Genomic DNA, 16,314 nt, shown 5'->3' with positions numbered 1-16,314 from the left:
CCATCGCTTTGCTAAGGTTAGCATTGCGAGTAGACGAGTTAAAAATATCAGGAAATTGATCTACAGCTCTCGCGAACATGTTCTTCGCTCCCTTTGCTTTTCATATTCTTCCATCCAGGAGATGACACGACGGCGATGCTGGATGGTGGTAACCTGTTGTGACGCTCGAGATGATGTTGACGTTGGCAACTCAGTCACGACCACATTGGAAATAGAGATTATGTCGTCTTCAAAGCTCTCTTCTGAGTCGTCATCGTTGGCATCATCCTTCGAAGAGATCGAATCTTTTGCTCCCTGTAGCGCGAAAGCTTTTATGATAGGAGGAGCTGATATAGCTTGAGGTTTGCCTGAATCACAGTCTGGACAGAGAACATGCTGTCCAAAGCCCTCTTGTCCGACAGGCTTCCCACAAAATGGGTGCATATGAACAGAGCAGATTGGGCAGACGTGAATAGGACCAACGAGGTCACCACAGCCACCACACGGGGAAAGTTGAGCTGAGTTGGAGCTCATTAAAAGACAGTTCTTAGAGGGAGAAGAGGCGTTGGTGTGTTGGAAGAATTTCTGGAATGAGAATAAACCACATTAGCCTCCAAAAGGCGTTGGTGTGTTGGAAGAATTTCTGGAATGAGAATAGACCACATTAGCCTCCAAGAGACGCAGTCACATAAAAATAACATTTCCAATTATAAAATATCAAATACTTTTTAAATAAGCTTAAGGAAACTGCATAGCTATTATTCTATTAAAAGTATAATTCATATCCTTAAAAAACATAACCCGCTGCTTCGTAGTGTACCGCGTTGAGGGTAAGTGGGAAACCCACTTTTATTAAATGACCTGTTATTGCATCACCAGTAAAACGCGAGCACCGTCCGTTGCTGCGGAGGGACTCGAACTCACGCCAGGAGTGTAAACCGGGCCAGTCTTTTCCACTGCGCCAATTCGAATGCCCAAAATAAGGTGATACTAATTATGAAGTCAGACTAATTTTGAACACGACATTTTCTTTCTAATTACCGTAGGCACTGTAGCCTGGTTGTTGCTGTGCACGACGAAGCTGGTGCCACACAACACAGTGAGAAAAATTTGACGGAAAAGCAGAAGACAGACCAAGAGGTTAGTAAGATGCTGCTTCCACAATAATCTTGTAGCCATTCGTGGTTTTGTTAAACAATAAATATATATATATCACTTTCCCATTCCTACTTGTGCTTTTCGTCTTCTTCTTCTTATGTGCTATTGCGTTTCTTCATCTCCGACAAGATTGACAATAACGCTTATAGTAATACTTCGCATCATTTTTTTAAAATACGGTTATTTATTCTTAGCGATAAGGGCGCCCAAGGCTTTAGGGCGCCCTTACGCTTGCAGTTAAGGGCGCCCAAGTGGCTTAAAGGTGCTCCAAGCCTGTCGTGTTGTTGTAGTTAAGGGTGCACTAACGCCATTCCAAACTGAACGTAATGGTCAGCTTTTTGACGATATACAGTATGTACCTGTATAAAAATAGGCCGTTACGCTCGGTATTATCTCTAAATTATGTAGTACGAGCTGAGAATTTAGCTTTGTTGCATGCAATGCAGCGATCGAAGCTTTTGAGGAACAGAATAATACCGTTTTAATACTTATTAATGATCACTACATGTAAGTACGCTCTTCTCATCTTCTTGAGATCCTGCAACAAAACAACATTTTGGAAAAGAAGAACAAAAAGTTGAAGTATGTCTGCATGTACAGACGGTCCTCTTTTCATTGATATCACCAATAGTAATTCCTTCCAAATAAAGCGGTTGAGAGGGTCTCCACGATGACTGCTTACTTACAAACTTAAGATAAACTAGACTCTATCCTGAATATTTATACAAAAAATAACGGATATTGTTACTCAGAGGTACTGAACTATTGATTTGGTCCGTTCTGTACAGGGCAAATAAAGAATGAAAGCAGTGGCATCTGCTATTTCCTCCTGGATTTCCCCACAAATAGAGTTGGCAAATGGTTCAGATCCATCCGCATTGCATGTAAACAATTAGTACTGCGATTGTTTGTCCTGCCAACCGATCCTATCTGTGAGCTCTAAGTCTAACTCTGTCAAGGATAATGCATCTCACTATCCTGGTACACTGTACCTGTTGTACCTGAGACCTCTCTAAGGTGATTGACTGAACTATACTATTGTATAGTGTACGCCAGAGTGTACAGGCCTCTGGCCTCCTCACCACTAATTATTCAATTCACTCTTCTTTTTCTCCCTTTCCTCACAAGTGTCTACTCTACACGTCTGTTCCCATCCGCTCACCGTAACAGGTTATGAGCTCAAGCCAAGCCTCAAGCGACGACTTCCCGCGTCATATCAGCGCAGAGAACTTTGATGTCTGGAAGGCCCGCGTGTGCGCAGCCCTCGACGGCAAGCATCTCCTCGGCTATGTGACGAAGGCCGACTACGACGGTGTATCCGAGGAAGAGAGCGATGATAGTGGGAGCGACATGTCTGACATGGATGACTCGCCGAAGTCCAAGCCGGCTGAAGAGAATGATTCTGATGCCGTCGACTATGACGAAAGCGACGATAATCTGAAGCCCCCGTCCGACTCTGATGACGATTCCGGAGACAGCGACTCGACGACGAAGGAGAAGAAACCCTCCAATTGTCCCCTTAACCGCCGCGATGCGAAGCGTGCTGAAAAGCGCGGGGCTCGACGCAAGCCTAAGCCGCTAACCCCTAGCGAGCAACGCCGCCAAGAGGCGAAGACGAAAGCGTTCCTGATGAAAACAATGGACAACACGCACGTGCGTCTAGTAAAGGATCTGAAGACTTCTTACCAGATTTTCCAAGCAACCTGTGCTAAGTATGAAGGTGCCGCCTTTCATGCTGACCCGTACTTTATCCAGCATTTCCTCATTGAACTGAAGTACGAGGAGGGAGGCGATCTTGATGATTTCTTTCTAAAACTGGAAAACGCGATGCATGCTACATCAGAAGCCACCGAATCGGTGATGACGGAAGGACAGAAGTCAATCTACCTGTTCCACGCGTTACCCAAATCATGGAAGGATGATCTCCGTGTTTAGAAGGGTCAGCGGAAGTATATCCCGTACGGAGAACTTAAGGCCAACATCGAACGGAAGGTTCAAGAGATTCTTGCGGAAGAGCGCTATACTCTAGCCAAGGGCACACCTGAGAGTCAAACAACCAAAGGCGAGCGAGCCCTTGTTGCTACACCCAGCTTGGCCCAGTCAAGTGGATATCGAATGTGCATGTACTGTGAGCGGCCACGCCACGACATTCGCCACTGCCGCTCTCTCCAAAAGGATCTCCGTGAAGGCCGTGTGAAAGCTGGTACGGTGCTTCCCGCAAACTTTGCGTTTAAGGGAGGCAACTCGAGCCGTAACCATCCGTACCGCCACAGCAACAAAAACTCCAGTCGTGGACGCAACAATCGTGGTGGACGTGGCAATCGTGATCGACGTGACAACCGATCTGAAAAGAGCCTAGATAAGAACGATTCAGGCAACGAGCGCAAGGAGTTCAACCAAGAGCGCCACGATGTCGGTCTTATTGCTGTTGTAGCGACTGTCAACGCCGCAATCAGCTTGACTGCCCAAGCCACCGTGAGCCCCGAGCCCACCTGGACTATCGACTCTGGATGCACGCGTCATGTTACGCACGAATCCCAGTGGTTCTCGACCATAACTGCGAGCAGCGGCTCTATTACTGTTGGTGGGAAGAACCAAATCCCCATCGAAGGAATTGGACAAGTCGAGCTGGAAGTCATTGACTCCAACGGCACCAAGAGGATGCTCACCCTCCATGATGTGCTGTATGCTCCTGAGCTAAAATTCAGCCTTCTCTCGGTACCGGCAGCCGTGAAGCATGACTTTCGCTTCAGAGCTTTGATCGCAAGCAATGCGCCGTGCAAACCGATGCGAAGTTCAAGATCAAGGCAATGATGGCAAACCATGCCGATCTATACCAATTCCAAGCCAACCCTGTGATGAAACACGAGGCTCTTATTGCCACCTCAGGTAAGCAACGTTCCAATCTGCTTTTACACAAAAGGCTCGGCCATCCTAACGCTCGCATTTTGCATGATTTATCTAGGAGCCAAGCCATTAGTGGTCTAGACAATGATTCATCTGTCGACCCGCAAGCACACTATGCACTGCATGCACAGTAGCGAAGTCTCACCGCTCTCCGTTTAACTCTAATAGAATTGTTGAACGTGCCAAACACCCTTTGGAAAAGTGCATACAGATATTTGTGGTCCCATGCCTGTTCCCAGTCTTACTGGACGCCGCTATTTTCTCATCTTTATTGATGATTTCTCTCGGTACATGCTCACGTATCCGATAACGAACCGAAGCGAAGTATATGAGTGCTATGAGGACTTCAGGAAGAAAGCCCTGAACATCTTTAGGAGCGACGTCAATGTCCTTGAATATCCGCATCCTACTGAGAACTGTGACATTCAGGTTTTGCAAGCAGACGATGCAAAGGAGTATGAAAAACTCGGGCGCTAGATTTTCCAGAAATACGGAACACATGCGCAATTTACGAATGCATACACTCCTCAACAGAACGGTGTTTCTGAACGACGCAATCGAACCATTATGGAGCGTGTTCGAGCCCTACTGCTCGATGGCAATCTTCCCAAGCAATTGTGGGCGGAGTGTGTCTGTCATGTGACCACTCTGATTAACATGACACCAAGCTCGACGACTAACGGCCGTGCACCATATGAACTTTGGTACAATCGCAAACCATCCATGGACTACATCAAAGTGTTCGGATGCAGTGCCTATGCGCATATCACAGAGCAATACCGTGATAAACTTGATGCGCGAGCACGTTTGTGCATGTACGTTGGCCTTCCCGAGCACAAGAAAGGCTGCCGCCTAATGGACGTCAATACCCATGCAATTGTCTACAGCCGTGATGTAACCTTTCAAAGAGGACGAATTCCCTCGTTTGGCAAACCTGACAAACCCCGAACAATCATCACAGATGCAACAATCGACTGTGCAAACGCAACATCTTGCACCTGTCCCTGCAACGACAACATCTGCAGCGCTGCCCAGACTGCCCCCACTCAGGGAGGCCCTAAAACGCTCGCATTACACTTTCTGTGGGGAGACGAAAACTGATCCTCCTTCCTCTCCTAAGCTTAAAAGACTCCATCGCGACTCAGTCGGCAGGGATGTAGCCCTCGATTCCGAGGAAGATTTACAGGAGAAAGAGCAGCGCAGGACATTACTGTACACATTACTAGCTATTCGGTATGTGACAGAGCCCACTACGTATCGAGGAGCGATGAAATCCCCTCACGCTAATCAGTGGCACAAAGCAGCCCAAATCGGAATATAAGTCCCACATGGAAAACAACACTTGGGTATTGGTATCTCCTCCAAAAGGAAGGAAGATTTTAACCAGCCGATAGGTATTTGTTGTCAAGTACACCGGCACAGGCGACATTGACCGTTTCAAAGCGCGTCTAGTGATAAAAGGGTTCCTTCAGGAACATGGCATTGATTACAACGAGATTTTCTTACCTGTTATCAGGATGGACGTACTCAGACTCCTTCTCACGATCGCAGCTCTGCTCGATCTAGAAATCCACCAAATGGATGTCAAGACGGCATTTCTTAACGAAATTCTGGAGGAGGAGATCTACATGGCTCAACCGGAAGATTTTAAAATTCCGGGTAAGGAACACCTTGTGTGCAAACTCTTGAAGAGCCTGTACGGGTTGAAACAAGCTCCCCGTGTCTGGTATCAAACGTTGTCTGCCTTCCTTCAGAGTCTTGGGTTCCAAAAACTCATTAAGGATCGGTGTGTGTTCATCCGCACTAGTGACGGTAACACATGCTATATCGCAGTGTACGTCGACGACCTTTTAATCATTGCGCCTACTCCAGCCCTCGTAAATGAGCTGAAATCAGCCCTGAACAAGAGATTCTTCATGACAGATTTAGGGGAGGTGAAGTACCTACTCGGCTGGTCTATTCAACGAGACCGAAAGAGTCGAACGATATTAATCCACCAACACAAGTACGCTACGAAGGTCCTTGACCGCTTCAGCGACTACATTCCGTACCCTATTGCAACGCCAGCAGACCGGAATGTTAAACTCTCTGTAAGCAGCCAGCCCAGCAGTGAGACAGAGAAAGATGCGATAAAAGATATTCCGTATCGCGAAGCCGTTGGCAGTATCATGTATCTCATGGTAGGCACTCGACCCGACATGGCATTCTACATGCGCGAGGTCAGCCAATTCCTAGCTAATCCGGGAATGGAGCACTGGAAAGCAGTTGTTAGAGGTCTCAAATATCTCTCGGGAACGAAGGACTATGGTCTTCTTCTTGGTGGATCACTTGACATCACACGCGACAACCTTGCTGACAGTCTAACAGCGTACAGTGAATCTGACTATGCCAACTGCCCCGACACGAGACGCTCCGTCGGCGGATATGTGACTATGCTCGCAAGCAGTCCAATTTCATGGCTTTCGCGCAAGCACCACACTGTGGTTCTCTCAACAACAGAGGCAGAGTATATCGCCCTGTGCCATTGCATGCAAGAGATGATATTCCTCAAACTGCTCCTCCAAGAGTTAGGCTTTGCCACAACACAGGCCAGCCTCATTCATGAGGACAACCAGAGCTGCATTAAAATCTGCTACAACCCGGAACTTCACGGACGATCAAAGCACATACACGTACGCTACTGTTTCGTACAAGAGAAAGTTGAGCGACACGAATTCTCCGTCGCCTATTGCAATACCAAAGAGATGGTGGCTGACATCTTCACAAAAGCTTTAGATAAGCATCAGTTTAAAGAACTAAGGACCAAGCTCAGGATGAAATCCCTGAATGCTTTACGGATTTCCGCATAGTGTGCGAGAATAACACTAATGCATGAAGCATGCCTAATCCAATTGCGTTCTTTTATTTTTTCCCACTGGGTTTTATATTTTGTTCGCACAAAGGTTTTCTCCTCACTGAGGTTCCCTGGTCTAGCACCGAATTATAATAGGCATATGTAACAGCAATCCATGCAAGACAACAATATGACAGGACAAACGGTATTAACTGGGCAAACCTGCCGAAATCCCAACCGCTAAGGCTATAAGCTACTCCTTCTTGAAAGCGATAAACGGACGAATAAAGGCAAAGTAGTGGATCCAGTTCATCTGCTCATCATCCACTGCAAGCTGTTTCCCCTTGTCGTATACGACACGATGATCCCCGTTGACGGTTAGCACGAAGCAGTGTCCAACGAACTGGTGGTTGTACGCAGCGACGAGATAGATGCCGTCCAAAAGGTCATGCTTGCCCAACAGGCTCTGGCCTACGTATCCACATGGTGCAAAGTTGTCACGCTCAATAGCTCTGAAGATGAAGTCTCGACCATCGTCGCGGAGCTTGCGAAGGAAGACGAGAAACACCTTCCATGTAGTGCCCCTATCGATGTCCACATTGTACTTGGCTAGCGTTTCAGCTGCGAATACGTCGATATCTGCGTCGGTCACAATGTCTGGTCGTCCTGCCAGTGAAGCAGCAACCTTGAGAGCCTCAAACATGCAGCGCCCTGTTGCGCTGGCACCAATCAGCTTCTTATCTTCATCACTGCCCTCGCAGAAAGACTCCAGATCTTTGAGATTGCTCCTTTTCCAGCGGTCAATGAGGTGAAGATGTTTGGTAAAGCCATCCTCGCGGAGTTGTTTCCTAGGCTCCCATGAGCGAAGGTAGCCCTTGCGGCTCTTGGCTTTCTTGTTGATCCAAAAGACACGGTACTCAAACCCGAGCGGTCCCTTCCGGGTTAGCTGATCCAAGACTTGCCTCCGTGGTTTTGCTACGGCTGGAAGTCAGGACGACGGTTGGGCGATATGGCTAGAACGAACCAAACGGCAGGTAAAAGTACCGGTGGTAAAACCCCAACAAAACAGCTCGCTAGCAAAGCTAAGCGTAAGGCTGTAGATTCTGTGACTAGTGATGGTAAAAACGTCACCACTGTCAAGAAATGGGATGTTGCAATGATCGTGGATCGCCGTAAATTGTGTTCTGGATACTGTCAAATACCAAACAGACGATTCAGTTTCCCAATTTAACCTAAATTGATCGGTCTAAACATACGAACATCTGTTCATTGTTATGGATAGAAAGATGCAGGGAGGCTGTCAAGGATGCACGATCCTGGTACACTGTACCTGTTGTACCTGAGACCTCTCTAAGGTGATTGACTGAACTATACTATTGTATAGTGTACGCCAGAGTGTACAGGCCTCTGGCCTCCTCACCACTAATTATTCAATTCACTCTTCTTTCTCTCCCTTTCCTCACAAGTGTCTACTCTACACGTCTGTTCCCATCCGCTCACCGTAACAAACTCGGAAAAGCGGACAGAGCGGTGCATCTTTCCCGCAACGCAGCAAGTCCTGGCCCAATGTTGGTTTTTCGGGTTTTTATCGGCAGATCTGTCCTCGCTGCTCATTCGATAGCCTGTGGGTGGGGTCTTAGTGGGCGAAGGCGTACTTGTACGCGGTATTGCAGTGTTGGGCGGGTAATTGATAAATCTGGTGTCGTGTGTACCATCTAGTGTCCTAAAAGTGATTCCTCTAAATAATAAAAATGCGGCTATAGTTTTGACAAACGACTGTTTCTGTTGTGTCTACAGTTTTTTTTAAGCAACACAGTTCAGTTGAACTGGATAGCCGTACATGCTACAACACGCTGCTGTAAAAGCTTCAGATGTGCAGGGCTTTTTTCAGGAGATGACTCAAGACTACCCCGAACTGAAAGGCCCACAACGTTGTTCGTCGAATTCTTCCCTCACATTCAAACTGACTTTAAGCTCACCAAGCAATAGCCGAGCCTCAGCCAAGACAAGTCACATTCTCCTTCATCACGATGCGGCTTACCGAGACCCTGTTGGCGATTGCCATCGTTCTAGTCGCCAGCAGCAATGTTGTCGCGGCTGCTTCCAAGAAGACTCCTGCTAAAAACGGTCTCTATGCCGAGCTGTACAACGTCGAAGACGGCGTCATCACAAACAAGATGCGCGTACCTCTTGGCAACGCCAAGCAATACCAGCAGAGTGACTTCAAGTCCTTGAAGACAACACTCGAGACGAACAAGGAAGAACGAGCTGCTGTTCATCTTCCAAGAGGCTTCAATTCGTTGATCTCAGGCTTGGAGCGTTTTGTGGGCCTCATCGGAAAACCCTTTAAATGGAGCAGGGGCACGCGTCGACTGCGAGTTGAAGATGCGTAAGACATAACCAATAGTCTGCGCTCATTCTTTTCAATCAACGCGGGAGGTATCACAGGAAAACCTCAAGCCTTGGAAAAACATTATACGCTTTAATAACTGTAAGGTTTGATGCAGAGGTATCACATCCTGTCTACATTTAGAAAGAAAATTGTCTGACATCTTTACTAGTATACTACTGTAGTAGTAGCTACGACTTCAGTAGGAGCACATATTAGTAATATCGATTGAGTGTGGAGCCATACTACTGTTACTTTTGTCTGTAGTAGTAATACCAGGTCTGTAGTACTACATGTAGTAGTGCATTTAGTGAAAGATCGAGTGACAACATTACTGCAACCAAAACCGCTACAGGTATAGTGTCAGCTCACTTAAAGAGTTAAAGTTATCTTTTGTGTCAACTAGGACTCCTTGTTGACCTCATTTCGTTGAGATGAGCAGAAAAAAATGCATATCGCAGAAAAATTTGATGTGAAAAATGTAGCCTCAAAAAACCTTCAGCCTAGTACCCGGCCAACCAGTCCATTTGATACAACACAGGTCTTCCCTCAAGGTAGCGGTTGAGATTCTTTACGAAAACACCAGCCACATCCTCTGGGAAAACAGTGCCAGCAATGTGTGGCGTCAAGATCACGTTCGGGTGCGACCATAGTGGACTCTCCTCTGGCAAGGGCTCCTTCTCGAACACGTCCAAGACGGCTTTCGAAAGTAGACCTTTCTCCAAAGCGTTAATGATCGTGTCTTCCGAGACGATATCGCCGCGGCCAACATTGATGAAAACTGGCTGCTTCTTTCGGCACACTTCCAGTGCATTCTCGGTCAGCAGGTAGCGAGTGGCGTCTGTACTGGGCAGTACGTTCACCACGTAGTCGCTTTGCTCCAGCACCTCACTCAGATCTGCTGACACGCAATCAGCACTTGAGTCGAGTGTCTTCCTGTCCTCACTACTTACGCAACGTTTGAATCCGACCACCTGGAACCCGGACGCCTTGAACGTGCGCCCGATTTCCTGGCCGACGTCACCGAGACCGAGAATACCGACGGTCAACTGTCGAAAGGAGCGATATTTGAGCTCCCAACGACCGAAGACGCGTTTTTCCTGGTACGCCTTGGCCTCGAAGAGCTTGCGTTCGATGGCAATCACGTAGCCAAAGACGAACTGCGCCAGCGCCGTCGGCATGATGCCACCTGCACGTGAAACCGTGAAGCCCGGGTCGGGCGGAGCTTCAGGAAACTGGTGATACGAATCCACTCCAGCGTAGGTACCCTGTACCCATCGCACCTTCTTGAGTAGATGCTGCAGGTCGAACGGTAGATTGGACTTGGGAGCGAGCAGGAGAGGCGCGGCCAAGTGGGCATCAATAAGGAGCACTTCGGCTTGCTCTAGGATCAATTGCTGCTTATGGTCAAGGTTCCACAGAGGCGCGGTGGCGACAGCCTGTACAGTGACTCCTTTAGGCTGGTGGTTGTTGCTGGCACTGGGAGGACAGACCACGGGCAGCGGTAGCTCCACGATCTCGAGCTGGTTGGACTTGTACATCTCAGCAGCCGGGGACGAGGCTGTTGACGACGCTAATTGTTGACGAACAGCTTCGCCAATACCAGGGATGATGGAGACGACGGGGATCTGGAGCTTGCTAGTAGTCATCTTGACGAGACCGCGAATTCGGAAATGAAACAATGGAGACTTGCATCATTCGACTTCAATTCTGAAGTTGTAGTCGTACAACATCAGTTTCAAAATGATATGGCAAGTCAAATCGCGAGTTTTACGAGAATGCTTTCGTATAGGTTATAGCTTCTAAAGTTTATTTTTTGTTTCAGTTAGGACCTGCACAGCTTAATTCAATTATTTCGAATAGCATTTCAGCAGTATATAAAGTTTGACGCTGATAAAATCAAATGTGTACACGGAAGGGACAGGCTGCGACCAATCCAACGATTCGACGCAAAGTATTCCGCTGGACCGGTATTACCGGTATGACCAAAAGAGACTCCTGACTACAATTTAGAGCGCTACAACTTCGGCACAGCGAGAGCTATCTAAGGACCTGGTACAGGTGGAGAGCGCGCTCCGAGATGGGCGTTGTTTTCGCGTTCTGACAAACCTCTCACGAATTGATACTGTGTATTATTTTTAAAAATTAGAATACTGCTTTCTGGGGCGGTGTGCGACACAAAGAAGTTGTTCTTAAGATATGGATGAATATCATCACTTATCCGACCTTACTTGAGTTTTGTATCCGCCTAAAGTAGCCTATTACAGCATCTACATTAATGTGGACCAATCACAATAGCATAATTACCTAATTTTAGCCAATATATTTGTTAGGGATAGGTGGGTCAACAAACCGACGTATTAGAACACGAGAATATGTGTATTTCTATTCAAAAATTAAGTGACCACTTGCATATTTGCAAAACATCCTGGGACTCGAAAAGCTCAAGCCCGAAAACACAAAACGCGTAAAAGTATGCGCCATTGCGGCGCTCAAGGCTTTTGTTAAGAGTGAGTCTGTAGATTTTGAAAATGTAAGGAGCTGTATTAAGAAAGACGATGGTGGGAAGTATCTTAGATATGTTTGGTATGTATCTACTTTCATGAAGGCAAGAAGGGCAAACAACTTGCGCGTAATACAGCCATGCAGTACTATAGGCAGACTAAAATGTGGGTTTTCGAGCTCTTCCCTACACAGCGACACATTGTCAAAGCAAAGTTGCTTAGTATGGGGAAGACGCTAGATATTTTTTTGTCTGAAAAGAGATGGCAAGGTCGTAAATGAGGCGCCATCTTGCTCTAAGACCGATTTAGGTAAGCTGATGCTTTATTCGTATGCGAATGCGTCTACTTCAAGCGATTATCAAGACACAGCGGTACTGTGTTTGCTGTACCTGTTCGGACGCGCGTCCGACTTGTCGCCCGTGCAGAAGCAGAACATCACCATCGACGCCGCCGGCATCCTCTTCGTGCGCTTCATCAGGCTCAAAACGTCCGAGGAGCAAGATCTTTTGCTCTTTCCTGATCTTGACTTCGTTACGCGCCCAGTGTACGCCATTGCGCTGGAGATCGTGACGCAGGGGTCTCCCTGCGTCGATCTGCTTGACAAATTGCCAGCGCTGCCTGTCCAAGCTGCCGTCTCCCTGTCCCCGGCCACGCCGCTTCTGGAGGTTCTTGACCACCCTGATGAGTATGCCGCACTTGGTGCAGCTACATGCGCCGCTTCGTCAAGTGCTGCTGCTGAGAAGACACCGACCATCTACTCGCACGTCAATCGCGTGCTTGACCGGACCGCTGCAATTGCTGGCTTTGAAGTGGCTCTCTCTTCCTAGTCGTTTCGCCGGGGCAGAGCACAGCACTTCAATTGGTGTGACGGCTTCACGCATCGCTGGATCTTTGACCGTGGCGCCTGGAACATGAGCCCAACGAACAAGGGTTTCAATTACGTCTTCAACACAAACCGCGACGATCACAAGGTTAGCGAGGCTCTCAGTGGGTACAGCACCAATGCTAAGGTACCTTTGACGGACTTAAAGTCCTTCGATGCGCAGACGCGGGAGCAAATCGAAGCTGTTCAGGCGTACCTGTTCGCTACATGCTTCAAGCTAGAATAAGCCAAGTACAACGTGAGTTAGCGTGTTCTTGATGTGTAAACGGCTTACCTTCTTCTCCACTATCCGCAGTTGAAGGAAGTCCATCCCGAGGGGCCAGCGGTGGGGAGCTTGGAGGCCCGTGTGCTGCTGGCAGGGTCGGCTCTGGTGGACCTGCTAGCTTAGTTGACTCATCTCGCAGACGCTGCCTGCAATACGAAGCGGCCCGCTACTACACATGACATGGAAACCGCATCACCCAAGCAACTAAGTCAAGACAACACGCTCATTGGACACCAACGTAGTGTGATTGACCAGTTAGTCCAGCTAGTGAAGCGCCAAAATGAGCGCATGGGTATTCTTAAGCTAAAATGGAAAGTATGAAACACGGCGGGAAGCGTCAGAACAGTCAAGACCATGGACAAGAACAAGATCGAAGCAATCCACTAAAGCGTCGACGAACCTCCGTCACTCACCTGCACAAGACGTGGTACGAGTGGTAAGCTCAGGAGCCTCGTTGGCTTGCTGCTTACCCCAAACAGCAGCGGTCCAGCTCTAAACAGCTAGTCGAGTTCATGAAGCTCTTCTTGCCCGACGGGTTCGTCCTTGATCCAAGCGCATCCGATTACCGCGACAAGACACTGCGTCCAGGTAAGAAGGCAGAGCTAGCGTTGCTAAGCTTTCTCGGCACTCGCAAGACTAAAGCGCGTGGCTCCACAGCTGCCCGGAAGCACCTGCACAACCTTCACACTGCTGGGGCACTCAACTACATGATCGCGCGGTACCGCAAGCTGCTTCACTCTGGCGCTGTCCAAGGCCCTGATCGCCAAGATCTCCTTGAGCCTGTGCATACGGTCCTTCAGGGCATGAGTGCTCAAAACACAAACATGTTGAATGCATATAACGCTAGTCAATGAATGAAGTTGCGCTCAAAGTGGTTAGCAATAAAACAACAAGAGTAGTAAACATACACACCAGAGTAAATAATCATAACGGCTGGATTCGAATCAACATCCTCAGAGCATTGTCCTGCGGTCTCACCATTGAGCTACGGGGTCGCTCAAAAGGGGGGGCAGCGGCTGCTTACCGGATACTTACGGTACGACCTGGACGGCCTGTGCGGTCAAAGAGGCCGTGATCGTGCTGTCGGCAACACCGGTTTGTTGTCTGCGGATGGAAACTGACTGGTTGTTTGTGTGTACAAAGCCAAATGGTGCGTTGTTGTTGGACGGTAATTGCCCAATCATGCTCGTTTATGGCTGGCTGGCTGCCCCTATCCTCGAGTATCCGGACAGCGTCTGATGATCCGGATCCACTACCACTTTCGCCTTCATTTTCATTTTTACTGGATCAAGAGCCATGTGCTCTCGAGCAGAATATGCAGGATTTGGGTTCTTCTTGCGTTTTTCGCAGTCTACAGGCCGTTTCAGGCGATTCTGAGCCGCCTATAAACTTGACACAACACGCTCTCTTTTGAATTTTCAAATCGCGCTTTGGCATCCTTGCACATCCAAACACATTGACTACCGTTAAGTACCGTAACTGTCAAATAAAGTCTGCTGACTTTTTTGTTTGATGTGCCAAATTATTGGCACAGGTCCTATAAGGTCGGAGGTCGGATATTTTATGGTATAGTATAATGTTCACTACATTCCAACCGTTACCTGTCTATGCAGCCACATACTAACACCATTTTCCGTATTTCAACCAATCCTCGTTAACAAAACGCTTATTTTACACCAATGGAAGAAGCATCTGGATAGGAGCAGGTTTCCAACCATTCTGACCATATTTAGCTGGAATCTTTGAACAATATTGTCTATCGGATCTGACTTTCATATAAAGTCATATTCTAAGAATATTCTGAAGTTTCTGACGGTAGCCAGCAGTAGGGGTTTCTGTACAGAATAAAATTGCAGCGTATCAGTCATGTCGATGGCATCCTTGGCCCCTGGTAACAGGAAGAAGGCGCGAACGACAGCGTTGAACTCCTTCATCACGTTTCTGGGTGCCGAAGGCATGACAATTTCAGCCGCGCACAAGCTCATCGATGTTGATAAGACGGGTAAAGTGCTTCGTATTATGCTAGACAAGTATGCATATTCACTAGCAAGGTCTCAGAACAAAATTTTAGCTACCAATACATGTCTTGCATATTATGGAAACGTAAAGAATTGGTTGACAGATAAATACCCGCTACAGAGCGAGTTCGTAAAGCCCCAGCTACAAAAGATTTTATCAGGACTCGGAAGGTACTGCACAAATCGAGAAGAAAGTGGTAGCGAACGAGTTGCTCCCCCGTGCTCAAAACAAGATTTAGAAGCAATTGTGCGAATACTATACGCAACGGCATCAAATGAGAGCGAATATCTTGATTCCGCTCTCGTAGTTATGATGTGGTACTTGTACGGTCGTAGTTCGGATGCAGAACAAGTCGAGAAACAGCAGCTGTCCATCCTCCCAGGTACGCATTAATTGGTCTGACAAACAATCTCACGCTCTAACTAAATTTTAATAATGTAGGCGGTGGTTATTCCTTCGCTTTAAGCGCGTTAAAACAGCAGTACTCCAGGGCATACCCTTGTTCAACGATCCCAACAATTTTCTAACATGCCCTCTCAACGCTATAGCTGTAGCGCTGGTGATGCAGAACTTTCCATGCAAACGAATTTTTCCTCAGTTTCTTAAAAAGAAGCGAAGCTCCACGAGCGTTCAAGATCTGGAGAAATTGTCCCTCGTTGAGCTTCTGGAGACAGAGGACGACCACACTTCCATGCCAGAATCTTCGAACTCAGCAGCCGCGTCACTGCCTGGAGCCCAAGCCTTCGTTAACAGGCTGCTGGTTAGGGCTAGAGACAATGCCAAGCTTCATAATGTCCGGCTCACCCCTGGCCTCACCTCTCACTCGTTTCGCCGCGGTGGGGCTATGCACGCAAATGACGGGACCGTTGCCGAAAACTAAATCATCGAACGTGGAGGCTGGCAGCTCGACCGTGTGAACAAAGTGTTTGGCTATATGCTTGGGACGACACAAGCGGATCAGCAGGTATCTCGAGTCTTGAGCGAGTGGAAACCTAAGGATGGGGCTCGTTTGCCTTCACTTGCAGCACTTGACACACCGGTCCTTTGTCGGGCACTCAAACCCCAGGCGCTGATATTCTCGAATACTCTGGGGTTTGCTGACGAAGCCCTCAACTTTGACGTAGACGTAGCCGAAGTCCTGACTGCCACACTTATCGCGCACTATCCTAATATGCTGCGCCTCTGTGAACGCAGCCCATACGTCACGAAGATGCGAGAGGCAATGACTGCTCGCTCCGTCACTGAATCCGAGCTGCTAGCGTGGTGTATCGCCGTCCGCCGTGCCTTCATACCACCTCTTGAGCCAAAACCGGCACCACCTGATAGAGAAGATCGTCTTGATTCACTGTTGGAACTGGTTCAACACCAAACCAGGCC

The 16,314-nt window shown here is 48.0% G+C and overlaps 3 protein-coding genes across 3 annotated transcripts; 1 reads left to right on the top strand and 2 right to left on the bottom strand.

Moving 5' to 3' along the window:
• Positions 1-7,130: 7,130 nt before the first annotated feature.
• On the bottom strand, positions 7,131-8,413 carry PITG_16085 (uncharacterized protein; the record flags this gene model as incomplete). The annotated part of the gene is made up of 2 exons (XM_002897813.1): positions 7,131-7,793; positions 8,378-8,413. The coding sequence occupies 2 exons, from the start codon at positions 8,411-8,413 to the stop codon at positions 7,131-7,133; spliced, it is 699 nt and encodes a 232-aa protein (XP_002897859.1).
• Positions 8,414-8,907: 494 nt separating this feature from the next.
• PITG_16084 (uncharacterized protein) lies at positions 8,908-9,407 on the top strand (the record flags this gene model as incomplete). Its single annotated transcript, XM_002897812.1, has 1 exon — positions 8,908-9,407. The coding sequence occupies one exon, from the start codon at positions 8,908-8,910 to the stop codon at positions 9,268-9,270; it is 363 nt and encodes a 120-aa protein (XP_002897858.1).
• A 276-nt stretch (positions 9,408-9,683) lies between these two features.
• On the bottom strand, positions 9,684-10,922 carry PITG_16083 (glyoxylate/hydroxypyruvate reductase A, putative; the record flags this gene model as incomplete). Its single annotated transcript, XM_002897811.1, has 1 exon — positions 9,684-10,922. One exon carries the CDS (start codon positions 10,913-10,915, stop codon positions 9,770-9,772), a length of 1,146 nt encoding a protein of 381 aa, XP_002897857.1.
• Positions 10,923-16,314: the final 5,392 nt, after the last annotated feature.

Source organism: Phytophthora infestans, genomic scaffold (genome assembly GCF_000142945.1).
Source record: "Phytophthora infestans T30-4 supercont1.41 genomic scaffold, whole genome shotgun sequence".
Lineage (NCBI taxonomy): Eukaryota > Oomycota > Peronosporomycetes > Peronosporales > Peronosporaceae > Phytophthora > Phytophthora infestans.
The sequence above is the reverse complement of the archived record's forward strand: the minus strand, read 5'-3'. Positions and strand labels throughout refer to the sequence as shown.